The sequence below is a fragment of the Durio zibethinus genome, chromosome 26 (genome assembly GCF_047325235.1).
Source record: "Durio zibethinus cultivar Kanyao isolate XHJ-2024 chromosome 26, ASM4732523v1, whole genome shotgun sequence".
Classification (NCBI taxonomy): Eukaryota; Viridiplantae; Streptophyta; class Magnoliopsida; order Malvales; family Malvaceae; genus Durio; species Durio zibethinus.
The window spans coordinates 17,752,003-17,764,994 of record NC_143187.1 but is presented as its reverse complement, the minus strand read 5'-3'; the positions used below and the strand labels follow the sequence as shown (position 1 = coordinate 17,764,994).

The following is a 12,992-nucleotide window of genomic DNA, read 5'->3' as shown; positions in this document are numbered from 1 at the left end:
AGGTTTAAAGAATGGTGTTCAAACCTCCAAATTGACTTAAGGTTTACATCATTCACCCACCCTTATTCTAATGGATAGGTCGAGGCCTCGAATAAGATAATATTGAAAACCTTGAAAAAAAAATTAGATGAGGTGAAGGGAAAGTGGGCTAATGACCTCCCCGGAATACTATGGGTCTTAAAAACGACCACCAATATACCTATAATAGAAATCCCCTTTCACTTAAAATTTGGAACAGAAGCTGTAGTACCTATCAAGATCAATCTTTTGAGCTAAAAAGTTGAGTTACGGTCAGAAGAAGGAAATGAAGAGGCCCTAAGGGCTTTAGCACGAATAGCAACTTAACAACAAAGGGTATCCAATTATTAACAAAAAGGTCTGACGAAAAAACATTAAGGAGGGTGATACGATACTTATGAAGGTTTAAGCCTCAAGAGTTGATGACTGGGGTGGCAAGCTAACTTTAACCTGAAAGGACCATATGTGGTTAAAAAGATCATCCATGATGTGATTTATAGATTACAGGATATGAAAGGCAGTTGCTTACTAAAAACATGAAACACAAATATATTGGAAATATATTATTAGTAGCTTGGATTAAATTGAGCTCATACTTGTATTCCAAAAGTCAATAAAATTATGATGACCTTATTCATTGATTAGCCCAAAAACAACGTTTCTAACCTGATATGTCTAACCTAAAACTTAAGGCTAAAATATGATAACGTTCATCGTAATCCTTGGACCTAGGAATAAACAAACCAAATGGAACCCGACCTTAGACTCCAAATGAATTTAAGCTCACTCAAGCTGGGCTAAAACTTTAAATTACTTCAATCAAATCAATTATTCTAAATTATACTAGCTAATTTCACAGTACTTAAGTCATGAGGTTATCTTGTAAATGGCTATTCAAGCTTAAACTTAGAAATTTTAAATTAAATAAAATTGAACTAAAATTTTTGAAACAAAATATTATAAATTCTTCATTTCATAATCAAATCAATACAAAAAAAATTATCATTGATAGAAATTGTTTACAACGATTTGTCTTTAAGGTCATAACAAAAATTTGACCTCATACTTGAACAAAAATTTACAAAAGTTAACAAAAACAAAAAAAGCCCTAAACATCAGTAGCAGTGGCAATAGTATTAGCATCCCCATTAGCAGCATTAGCGATATTGGCTTGTTTCTCCTCAGCTTAGTGCGTATAGCAGCCTTGAGCTTACCATCCAATGCATCATTTTTTCTTCTCCCTCTCCTTCTCCCTCTCTTTTTTTTCTTTTTTTCATCTGATTGATTTAGAGAAAACCTTGATTTGATATTATTCAAGTCAATATCAGAAAGATCAAGGTTAAGGTCGATAAATTTGAATTGCATCTCATCATTCGTCAACTTAAAAGCACCAAAAATATTCTTTTAGAAAACTTCACCGAGAGGTTAAAGAATTCACCAGAGGCTTAAAACCTCTTAGTGACTTTCTTTTTCGATTTTTTTTTCTCCTTATCTCTAGCTTCAAGCTTGGACCACAGCTAACTATCTCAACTTGAACATCACTAAGTTTTAGCTCAACCTATTCCTTCATAGACTCTACTGATGCCTTTTTGATGTAGACATTTTTCAGCCTGGCTGTTAGCTTATCAATCTTTTTCTTTTACTCGATTTTTTTTATGAGACTTGTTAAAGCTAGACCTTAAGCTGCTTAAGGGGTCCGAGCTTTTTTAGTGTTCCTCGCTCATGATAGTCATATCCCTCTTGGCCTTGAGTAGGTGGGCATAGCTAGATAAGGGTGTTGGAAGGCTTGGCCAATGTTGTCAATGAGTATAGAAAGGAGTTTTTCATAGATTGTATTGGACGAACTTGAACTTACCAAAAAAAATAGAAGAAAGATGGTCATTTCTCATTTTAAACATGAATACTCTTAATGAAGAACATTCACTGACTAAGAGCAGACTTGTGAACAATTACAAAGATCATGTATTGCGTCATTTTCAAAATTCTTCTCCAAATTTATCTTTTTATTCAATAGTCCTAATGAATCAACAATTTTCATCTATTAATCAGATCATCGAATGAGGTTTTCAAAACCGAATCTTGAATTATTGTCACGACTATCTAAACATTTATTATTTGAAATCAAAGAATGGATATGGAAAAAGGTATAAGAAGGTAAAAATAAATAATGGTGTTTCACAAAAAAAAAATGTCATGAAAATATATCAAATTTATCACTTTATTAAAATGATGAAAATAAAATGAAATCCAAGTAATAAAAGAAGATTCATATTCTCAAAAAGTCCAAGATGATAAGTAATTCCAATCAACCTCTCAAAATTTATGACCCTGGATGATTGGGCAATGGATTTTCACTAACATTAGACACTTTGATTCTACTGGTATTAAAATTTATCATTCCCACTTTGATTAGACTTTGCACCATATGTTTTAAAGCGATACAATTTTTGGTGGAATGGCCCATCACACTAAAATGGTAGTCACAGTGAGCGATAAAGTTATACCATTTAGGATAGGGAGGTTCGGGTTGTTTTGCAGGAATAGAAAGAATCAAATGGTTCTTGTAAAGCTCTTGGTACAAATATGTGTAGCTCATAGGAATAGGGTCAAATGTAGGCATTTCTCGATTCTGTGATTCTAGCACATCACTAGACATGAATTAGAGGAGTCACCACTAATCTTTTTTGTTTAAGTGTGATTGGTCACCTGATTGAATCTATTTTCTTTAAAGAAGAGTCTCAAAATTGACTTAGGTTTCTTTAAATAGTAGATTTTAATCTAGGAAATCAAAATTTAAGTTCAAGAGTGCAGTTACACCTGGGAAAGGCTATAGCACCCCTACTGCACCCATCCAAAGAATGGTATCAGTTTGATTCTAAATTATCCAAGCCTTAAAATGTTTATGCTTTTACCAAAATATTAAACATTGAAAATTAGTCTTAAAATTGTCTCAATAGGTTGGTAGCAATTTAAGATAATTCTCTCACCTCATGAGTATTCATGAAGACTATTGTCTCACCTTGAAGAGGCTCCATCGTCATATTTATTATAGTATTTTATTCAAGAAAATTAGTAAAGTTTTCCAATACTTTGGTAGGACTTACATTGAGGCAGATCTCCTAATAGTTTGGTGAGATTTTATTTGAAAAATATTTATAAAATTTTATTTTTGTGAGAAAATTCATTAAATCTCCTAATAGTTTGGTGAGACTTAATTTAGAAAGCAATTCTCCAATAGTTTGGAGGATAAAAATTATTTTTTTATCCTTTTGAAATTTATTTATGGAATTTCTCAATGGTTTGGTGGATTCCATAAAATTTAAATTTATGAAAAGTTTCCAATAGTTTGGTGAGATTCATGAATTTATTTGAAAAGATTTTTTTTTTTCATAAATAAGTACAAAGAAAAAAAATCATAATAATAAGAAATATATTTTTCAATTTAAAATAAGAAATAGCAAGTGTAAATAAATGTAAACAAAACAAAATAAATAAAATAAGAAAAATAAAATCAAAATAGAAAATGGAGTGGAAAAGGGAAAGAGAATACCTGCAATCAGGTCAGGTTATGCATGGTTACATAGATCTGGGTGCCTTAAATTTTAGGCTTTTATTCAAAAGTGTTTGAGTATGCCTTTCTTTCTAAAATGGTTACTCATATGTCTTCTCTTTAATCGATTTCCAAAAATAAACGAATAAATCCCAAAAGTCGACAAAAAATTTTCAGAAACCTAACAAATTGTCTATAAAACTAAACTCAAAAATCCCCAGAATGCAAAACTTTATAGAAATTCAAATCCAAAAACACCAAACCCCAATTCTAGAAAATCTAAACAAACCAAACTCAGAACCTAAAACCTCTTCGTTGCTAAACAAATTTCTTTCTTTTCTCTTAAGAGTTTCTGCATAATCTTTTTTTCTGAATGTTCCCCATTTACTTTGATCACAGATTTATATAAGAATTCATGCTCAATCAATTCCCCTTAAATCTATGATTTTTTTTTATTTCAAATTTAATGAGAATTGATTATGGAATTAAATCTCGATAATCTCTCCACATCATTATTAATGCCAATTAATTCTGGAATTAAATCCCAAAAATCTCTCAATTACAATTAAAGCCTAATTCTAAAAAAATATTTTCGAACAAAATGGGATGTCTACAAGAATGTACTGAGAAAAACAGAGAGGATTGATGGAAGGAAGAGAATGGTAAGGTTGAAAAGAAGAAAAGCTTTTGAGGTTAAAAATTTTAGATTAGATGGAGAGTAAGAAAGTAGAAAGGTGAAAAATGAAGGCCCCAATAGCCCTTTATATAGTCGCATCTTAGATTAGTGAATGGCCCAAATTGTGCCATGTGTCTGAACACAGTTGGAAGATGTTGTTTCACCTACCTCACTCTGAATTTTTCCACCTAAACTATCTCTCTCCTTGTTTCCTTGGACATGAGGTTGAGCTAGTAAGCCATCTTATGATAGCCCCGACCTTCAATGGCTGGTGGGACTAAGTCATCATCATCTTATCGAATTGACCCCCCAAGCTCTATCTTAAAACTCTCAACCTTTTTAGAAGTAAAACTAGAAAACATGATGAAGAGAGAATGTATTGAGGAAAATAGAAAGAACGGATGAAAGAAAAAGAATAATAAGGTCAGAAAAAAGAAAAGTTTTTGAGGTTGAAAATTTTAGATCAGATGGAGAGCAAGAAAGTAAAAAGGTGAAAAATGATGGCCCCAATAGCCCTTTACATAGTCGAGTCTTAGATCAAATAAATGGCCCAAATTGTGCCATGTGTTAAAGCATTGCTAGAAAACGTCTTTTCACCTTTCTCACTTTGAATTTTACCACCTAAACTATCTCTCTCCTTCTTTAATGCGACCTTAACCATTAGACTCGGTCAGATCGAATGACTCCCTAAGTCAAACTGGTTTAGCAAATTGACGGTCGATTCATCACCAAAATTCAAAACAAGGACTCAAATTCAAACTTCTAAAAAATGTCTAAATCCCACATCGACCATATGAGCTCCCATCCTAATCTCAGATCATTTTGGATAAATGACACTTCGACAACTTTGAAATCAACCATAAACTCAATCCAAAGCACATGTACAAGATCGAACTTACACTAGGTTAGCCCACATAGCATCACTTCGGGCCTTAGTAAAAGGTGAATTGTCTCTTATTGCTGACCTCTATGTTGATCTTGGCTATAAGAGATTAGATTTCTTATGACCTTTTTTAAGCTGGCTGACCTATGCGAAATGAACTAATTGCATACCCAACAATTTGATATTCAGACTACTTGGTGGAAGATAGAATGTTAGGGGTATTTAGTGGTCTAAAAGATATATATAATGGCATTTTCCTATTAGAGGCCCTATGGTAGATAGCCAAAGGCATTTTGAACATTTGTACGAACCTAACATGTTAAATTGGTCTGACACACTCAGTGCCACATCAATTTGGTCACGTCATTATTGTCTCCCATTGGCCCACTACCTCTTATTTATAAATATAGGCATTCAAGTATTATCATCCCAGGTTTCATTTCGTCTTGATCCTTTATCTTTCTCTCATTTCGACCTTTTTCATCCTGACTTCTATCTTATGTATCGAAGTGCAAACGTAAGGAACACTAACTACCTTTAAATCTAATAGCTCTCTTCTAGTTTTCTGTCTTTTCAGAAATACCCCACATTGGAGCTCGACACAAACAAATAGAAAAAAGAATGAATAGAAGAAAAGAATTATAATGATGTATTATTCGATTCATAGGCACTATTAATTGATTTTTGAAACAAAGTTGTAGTCCTATTACTTCATAAGATATACTAGACCATTTATATGGCTCTTGATTAATAGGCAATTGCTTTAGAGCTTAGAAGGAGGAAGCAACCATTTGGTGCCATCTATATAGTCAACAACGAGGAAAGGTTTGGCTTCTGCCTCAATTAGCTGCTTAGTGAATGGCACTCCCCAGCTCTATTAACATGACAGAATATGAAATAGATCTATCTGTTGAATTTAGTGGGGATAAAAGCGCATAAACAACTCGATCAAAAGAAATTACGATATTTCTTGAGGTTATTCATTTTAAAGTAGGAGATCAAATCTAGTAACTTTGAGTATAGTGAATCATTTGCTAGGATTCAAGAACATTATTATCCCAAAACCACCTAATTTTCAACCTCCTCATGGTTATCTATTTCCACATGGTTATTATCCAACACAAATGTATCTTCCATCTCTAATTTATCCTCTACCACAAATGTATCCCCCACCACAAATGTATCATTCTCAAATATATCCTCAATCTCAAATGTCTAAAGAACAAAGGCCACATTTAACTCTCAAAGGGAAGATAGAGAATTTGATCATCCTCATCATTCTACCATGTGATAAATTTTGAAGTATATCTCAATAATTGTAGTTGATGGAATTTAAAATCATTATATTTTTAAGTTTGTAATATTATTAAATATAGATGCTTGGCATTTAACATATTATATTTTGTTAATATTTGATTTGTTTAGAGTTAATATTAAATATGAACTTGGCTCAAATAAAGATTTGCTACTAAACCGAATATGAATGTTTTATTATAATCTAAATAAAATTATGAATAATTTTTTAAAAAAAAACAGAAAACATAAAGTGTTATAAATTATTTTAAAAATCATAAAATAAGAGTTTTTAAATTATAAATATAATTATAATTATTATATTTTATAATAAATTGTGTAAAATTAAATAAAATTCACGATAATGATGATTAGAATGACAATAATGATTTCCATTATATATGAAAAAGCGATTAACATAATATAACAAAAAATGTGACCACTATTCTAATTTAAATCCCTGATTAACAGGCAAGTGATATTTAGAGCTTCGGAGGAGGAAGCAACCATTTGGTGCCACCAACATAATCAAGAACCTGGAAAGGTTTGGCTTCTGCCTCAGTTAGCTGCTTGGTGAATGGCGCTCGCCCACCGGGAGCTGCACCTTGTCCCGTGCACTTGAATTCTCCATAGAAAACAGTTCTGTAAAATAAGCCAAAATAACGATTCTTAGCTTATCTTAGTGTACCAAAAATATAAAGGATTTGAAAATTATGAAGATTAATTTAGATTACTTGGCTCGCTCTGGTTTAAAATTAAAAGACCATCCAGCAGGATGGACGACACTGCTCATGTCAGTATAGGCAAACACAACTTTAGGACTGGTCTTCCAGGCCCTGCCCAGATATGTGCCGTTTCCTGTTCCAGTAACGCTGCAATGTACAAAGGAATAACCAGTGTTCTCCGATGCACTTTCCCTCGCTTGTGCTGTAATTACTGTAAGTCCCGTATCCCCCTCCACGTATAATTCCGTGCCCTGCATCCAAGTTTTCATCCGAAACTTTCCAGTCAAAATATGGTATCATATTTCATATTAGCAGGTAAAATTTGCATGTGTTGATCTTCCATACCAGATACAAAGATTTTCCGCTTCCAAAAATGAAATCAACAGTGCCTCGAATGTGGCAATCCTTGAAAAAATGGTTGCCCCTGTCATCACACAAAGTATCCTGGAAACCAATGAGCTTGCAGTTATAGAAAGCCGCCTTGTCCCCGGAGATTCTCAGGGAAACCGCTTGTGCTCCCACCATTTTCCCGTCTGGCCTCGGAGCAGTATTCTATATGCCAAGAAATATATATATATATATATAATAAATTAAGAAAACTTCATCACAAGATAGAAAATAAACTATATATGCAATGAGAGATGTTTAACGTTTACCAGTATAACGATATTTGCAGCCACAAAGTAATCAGACTCAACAATAAGTGTGGCGCTGTCTAAGGTTCCATACTGCCTTGCCGTACCGTCAAATGTCAAATTTGGCATGTTTTTGGGATCACCGTAAAATGTAATGAATGGCTTAGTTCGCTCGACTGTGATTTTCTCGCGATAAGATCCAGCTCCAATAGATATAATCACACGTTTGGTGTTCCCAGATGGAACGCTCGCAATGGCTTTGGTTATGGTGTCGAAATCTCCACTGCCATCTTTTCTCACCTTTATGACATGAGGTTCAGCCTCAGCTTGAACAAGGGCTGGGTCTAGGGTGCCAGCCCTCGCTGAGGCAGGCTTGATGTTGGCGTTAAACCAAGCATTCACTTGGGATTTATCAGCTGGTATCTGTGGTGAATTCTGCGAGAGAACAACTGGGGCAAGGAGAATAATGGTGCAGATTGCTGCACGAATTTCAATGTTTACGATTCCTTTTCCTGTCATTTTTGAATGTTGTTTAAGTTTGTGGTTGAGTTTTGGGACCTGAAAGCGCACCAATTTATAAGGCAATTGGTCCCGAAGAGAATGTAAATATGACATTTGGAGGGTTCCTCGCTTTGCCATTCTTTTGTGGTTTCTGCTTAAAGGTTGATACCAAATGCAAACCCACCATTTCCGTTGAAGTCATTAATGAGTTTGCTAACTTAATAGAGATTATTTGTTGAATTTCAATAGTATTTTTTTTCATGGTGCGAAATGATATCAAAAGACTTCAGACACAATGGTAAAAAAAAAACCTATAGAAAGTAACTGTGAATTTTTTAAAGTTAAAATTTTATAAGGGCGTATTGTCAATAAAATTACATATTTATACTTTCTAATCACATATCGCGACATCAGAGTTTTTAATTTTTAAAATAAAATTTATCACAATTAATCCCTTACATATTTGTATATTTTATGTTAAATATTTATAAAATATAAAAATTATTTTATGATTAGTATTGATACATCTAACATAAAATATATATTTTTTGTTTTTGTTAAATTTATATATAATTTTTATTAAATTTTTAAATTAATTCTACTTCATATTTTTTTCATATTGTTTTTTTTATCATATTATTTGTTTTATTTAAAATTATTAAGTCTAACATTAAGCTTTTCAACTAGAGTTTGAATATACTAAACTGTAAAAAAGAGTGGCAAATTTTAGATACAGAAGAAAAGACTAACGAGTGTGAAGTAATTTATTTTAAAGGTATAAAAAATTTCGAAAAAAAAATGATGTGACCTAGTTTGAGGGTGTAAGAGCCTAGTTTTACAAACAACCCTTTAGAAAAATATTTACTCATTATAATTAATAGTTAATTCACAATTTACTCATTTAAATTATTAATTCAATATTTGGAAAAAGGATATATAAAAAAATTCAATATTATATATGAACACAAAAATTTTAAGTTTAAACATACAGCACAAAGATATTATTTGTTTAACGAGACATTAACTACCAAGTAGAAAGTGTCATAAAGTACAAATCTATGAACTTATTATTAGATATAACTTAAAAATCATCATTAATTTTTTTTTGTTTAGATGTTATTAGTCATTTGACTAAATTTATCTTATTTTTTATAAAAAAGTATCAAGTTTGACTCATTTAATTTTAAAAAGTTTATTTCAGTTTACGAAATCAAGTCAGATCCAGAAATATGGTTACGTATAAAAAATGTTATAGCATCCTCATAACGCTCATCAAAGTATGATATCAATTCTTTTGTGTTATCCATTAAGCCTTACAAAATTTTACTATATAATTAATTATTAAAAATTGTTCTTAATTAACTACAATACTTTGGCAGAAAATTAATAAAATTCTCTCATTTCAAGAGTATATAAGGAAACTACTTTTTCTCTTGCAAAGATTATGTCATCGAATTATTTAATATTTATTTTTAAAAAAATTAAATTTCAAGAAAAAACTGATATTGCAAAATTTTCTTTAAAATTCCTTTATTATTTTATTTTAGAAAAAAATAATGCTTTATTTAAGCAAAAATTGATTATTTCAAAATTTTCCTTAAATATTTTTGAAATATTTTTTATTTAAGGAGAACTGATACTTCAACTTTTTCTCAAAACATTTTTTGAATTTTTTTTGTTTAAAAAAATTGATACTTCAACTTTTTCTCAAAATATTTTTTGAAATATTATTTGTTTAAAAATACTTAATACTTCAACTTTTTCTCAAAAATGTTTTAAAATTATTTTTACCTAAAAAATGCTTTTTCAATTTTTGAAGTTATTCTTTTTTGTTTTACAAACTTTGACTTCTTGTTTTTCAGCTCTATCCTTTCATTGATTCTTCTCTTCTTGAAGCTTATAGATCTCTTGCTTTAGCTTATCGTTTTTTACCTCAAACTCCCTTTTCGCAAGCTCTAATTCTAATGGTATTTCTTCAAGCTTTTCACATATCGGTTGTTGAAAGTCCTCAAGAGTGAATATAACTTATTTTCCTCATCTTGCTTTCCAAACCAAGTACCCATCAGTGGCCTCATCAATGCAAGATCCATGACTCACCATTTGAGGACTTTTCTAGGCTTTAATAACATCATTCATCTTCTGAAATGCCTTTGGCTCACTATAACAAAAATCTGAAAGACAAAATTTATGTCAAACTACTCTGCCCTCAACTATCTTCTCAGTAGGAATGGTGTATAACTTATTGCTCCTCATATGCCCAAAAATGGAACTGTAATATCCTCTCTACACTATTATAACATCAACTCCCGATTCATTCATGGGACTAACCATTTTACATCGATGCTCGTAAGCCCTTGGAAGAAAGTCATCAATTTTTTCTTAGACTTCTATTCTGGCCACTTATTTTCATAAAATTCTTTAATTGTAGCTCGATTACGAAAGTAAAGCTTCAAGAATGCACTTTTCTTACACACAAAATGACTTTTCATCCATAAATACAATAGTAGTGCATAGCCTATGAAACACTCTCCATTCTGGTGACAATAACTCAACAATCTAACAGTATCTACCAATATTACCAGTGAAGGTTTGCAGCCATTTACCACACATTTGAAGAAGTTAATCACTGCTATCTCAATGTAACCTAAAATCTTTGGAAAAATCACCATTTTATATATGGCTAAGGAAAACACATCTAACCCTTGCTCATTATTGGATCGTTGCACAAGAAAATCATGAAAGAACTTTCAAGGCAAGTAGATCTACCCTTGCTTTCTCTTTGTTTGTGAATCTACAATCTCTTTGTTTATATCCAGGAGACTCGCCAAATTCTTACGAAATTTAACTTGTGTTTCTTGACATATATTTTGTTTAGAGCCTTGAGGTGCAGACCTAACAAAGTTAAATATTCTTCAATGGTTGGTATCATATTAACTTCGTTAAAGATGAAACACTTGTATAAAAGATTTGAAAGTGAAAAAAATATCGAGGATAAAAATTCATTGGCAGACTCCCTCTCCAAACTAGTATTAGGAAGAATGACAGAGAGTTTGGGGTAAGTTCTAGTGGAAGAATTGATATAGAAAAGCACAAATGAGCAACTTGTAAAATAGATTAAACAAAAAAAAAAACTTGGATGACCCCGATCAAGACATAACAACCAAGGAAGAGTTGCCCAATGACAAGGCCCAAGCTAAAGCATTAATAAAGAATGCTCTTCAGTACATGATGATCAATACAAAATTGGATAAAAGATCTTTTAACCTGTCTTATCTAAGATGTATGGATGACAAAGAACGAATTACATACTGAGGGAAATCCATGAAGAAATATATGGGAATCACCTCAGACCTAAATAGCTTGCCTATAAAGTACTTAGATAGGGCTACTGCTGGCCCATTATCAGAAGGGATACGGCCAATTTGGTGAAAAGATGTGACAAATGCTAGAGGTTCACTCACATTCAACATCTTCCATTGACTAAGCTCATTCTCATTATCAACCCCTGGCCCTTCACACAGTGGAGAATGGATGTCTTCAGACTATTCACCTCGATCGCAGGTAAGATTAGATTTATTTTGATAGCTGTAGACTACTTCACGAAATAGCTTAAAGTTAAGGCCTTAGCCATTACAATGGAAGGCCAAGTCAAAAAATTTATGTAAAAGAATATAGTCTACAGGTTTGGCTTACCTCAATCCATAGTCATAGATAATGGCAAACAATGCAAAAAATCCAAGGTTTAAAGAATGGTGTTCAAACCTCCAAATTGACTTAAGGTTTACATCATTCACCCACCCTTAGTCTAATGGATAAGTCGAGGCCTTGAATAAGATAATATTGAAAGCTTTGAAAAAGAAATTAGATAAGGCAAAGGGAATGTAGGCTAATGACCTTCTCGAAATACTATGGGCCCTGAAGATGACCACCAATATACCCACAATAGAAATTCCCTTTCACCTAGCATTTGGAACAGAAGCTGTAGTGCCTATCAAGAGCGATCTTTTGAGCTTGAAAGTTAAGTTATGGTCAAAGAAAGGAAATGAAGAGGCCCTAAGGTCTTTAACACAAATAACAACTTAACAACAAAAGGTATCCAATTATTACAATAAAAAGGTCTGACAAAAAAACATTAAGAAGGGTGATAGGGTACTTAGGAAGGTTTAAGCCTCAAGAGTTGATGACTGGGGTGGTAAGCTAACTCTGACCTGAAAGGACCATATGTAGTTAAAGAGATCATCCATGATGTGACTTATAGATTACAGGATATGAAAGGCAGTTGCTTACCAAAAACATGAAACACAAATGTATTAAAAATATATTATTAGTAGCTTGGATTAAATCGAGCTCATACTTGTATTCCAAAAGTCAATAAAGTTATGATGATCTTATTCATTGATTTGCCCAAAAACAATGTTTCTAACCTGATATGTTTAACCTAAAACTTAAAGCTAAAACATGATAACATTCATCGTAATCCTTGGACCTAGGAATAAACATACCAAATGGAACCCGACCTTAGACTCCAAATGAATTCTAAGCTGGGCTAAAACTTTGAATTACTTTAATTAAATCAATTATTCTAAATTATACTAGTTAATTTCACAGTACTTAAGTTGTAAGGCCATATTGGAAGCGGCTATTCAAGTTTAAACTTAGAAAATTTAAATTAAATAAAATTGAACTAAAACTTTTGAAACAAAATATTATA

General features: G+C 32.1%; 1 protein-coding gene across 1 annotated transcript; it reads right to left on the bottom strand.

Annotated features, from left to right (window-relative positions):
• Positions 1–5,890: 5,890 nt before the first annotated feature.
• On the bottom strand, positions 5,891–8,428 carry LOC111274318 (putative pectinesterase 63). Its single transcript, XM_022858894.2, has 6 exons — positions 7,802–8,428; positions 7,491–7,697; positions 7,155–7,396; positions 6,957–7,062; positions 6,208–6,342; positions 5,891–6,001 (listed from the first exon to the last, which is right to left on the bottom strand). The coding sequence occupies exons 1-6, from the start codon at positions 8,417–8,419 to the stop codon at positions 5,891–5,893; spliced, it is 1,419 nt and encodes a 472-aa protein (XP_022714629.2). The 5' UTR covers positions 8,420–8,428.
• Between the last annotated feature and the right edge of the window lie 4,564 nt (positions 8,429–12,992).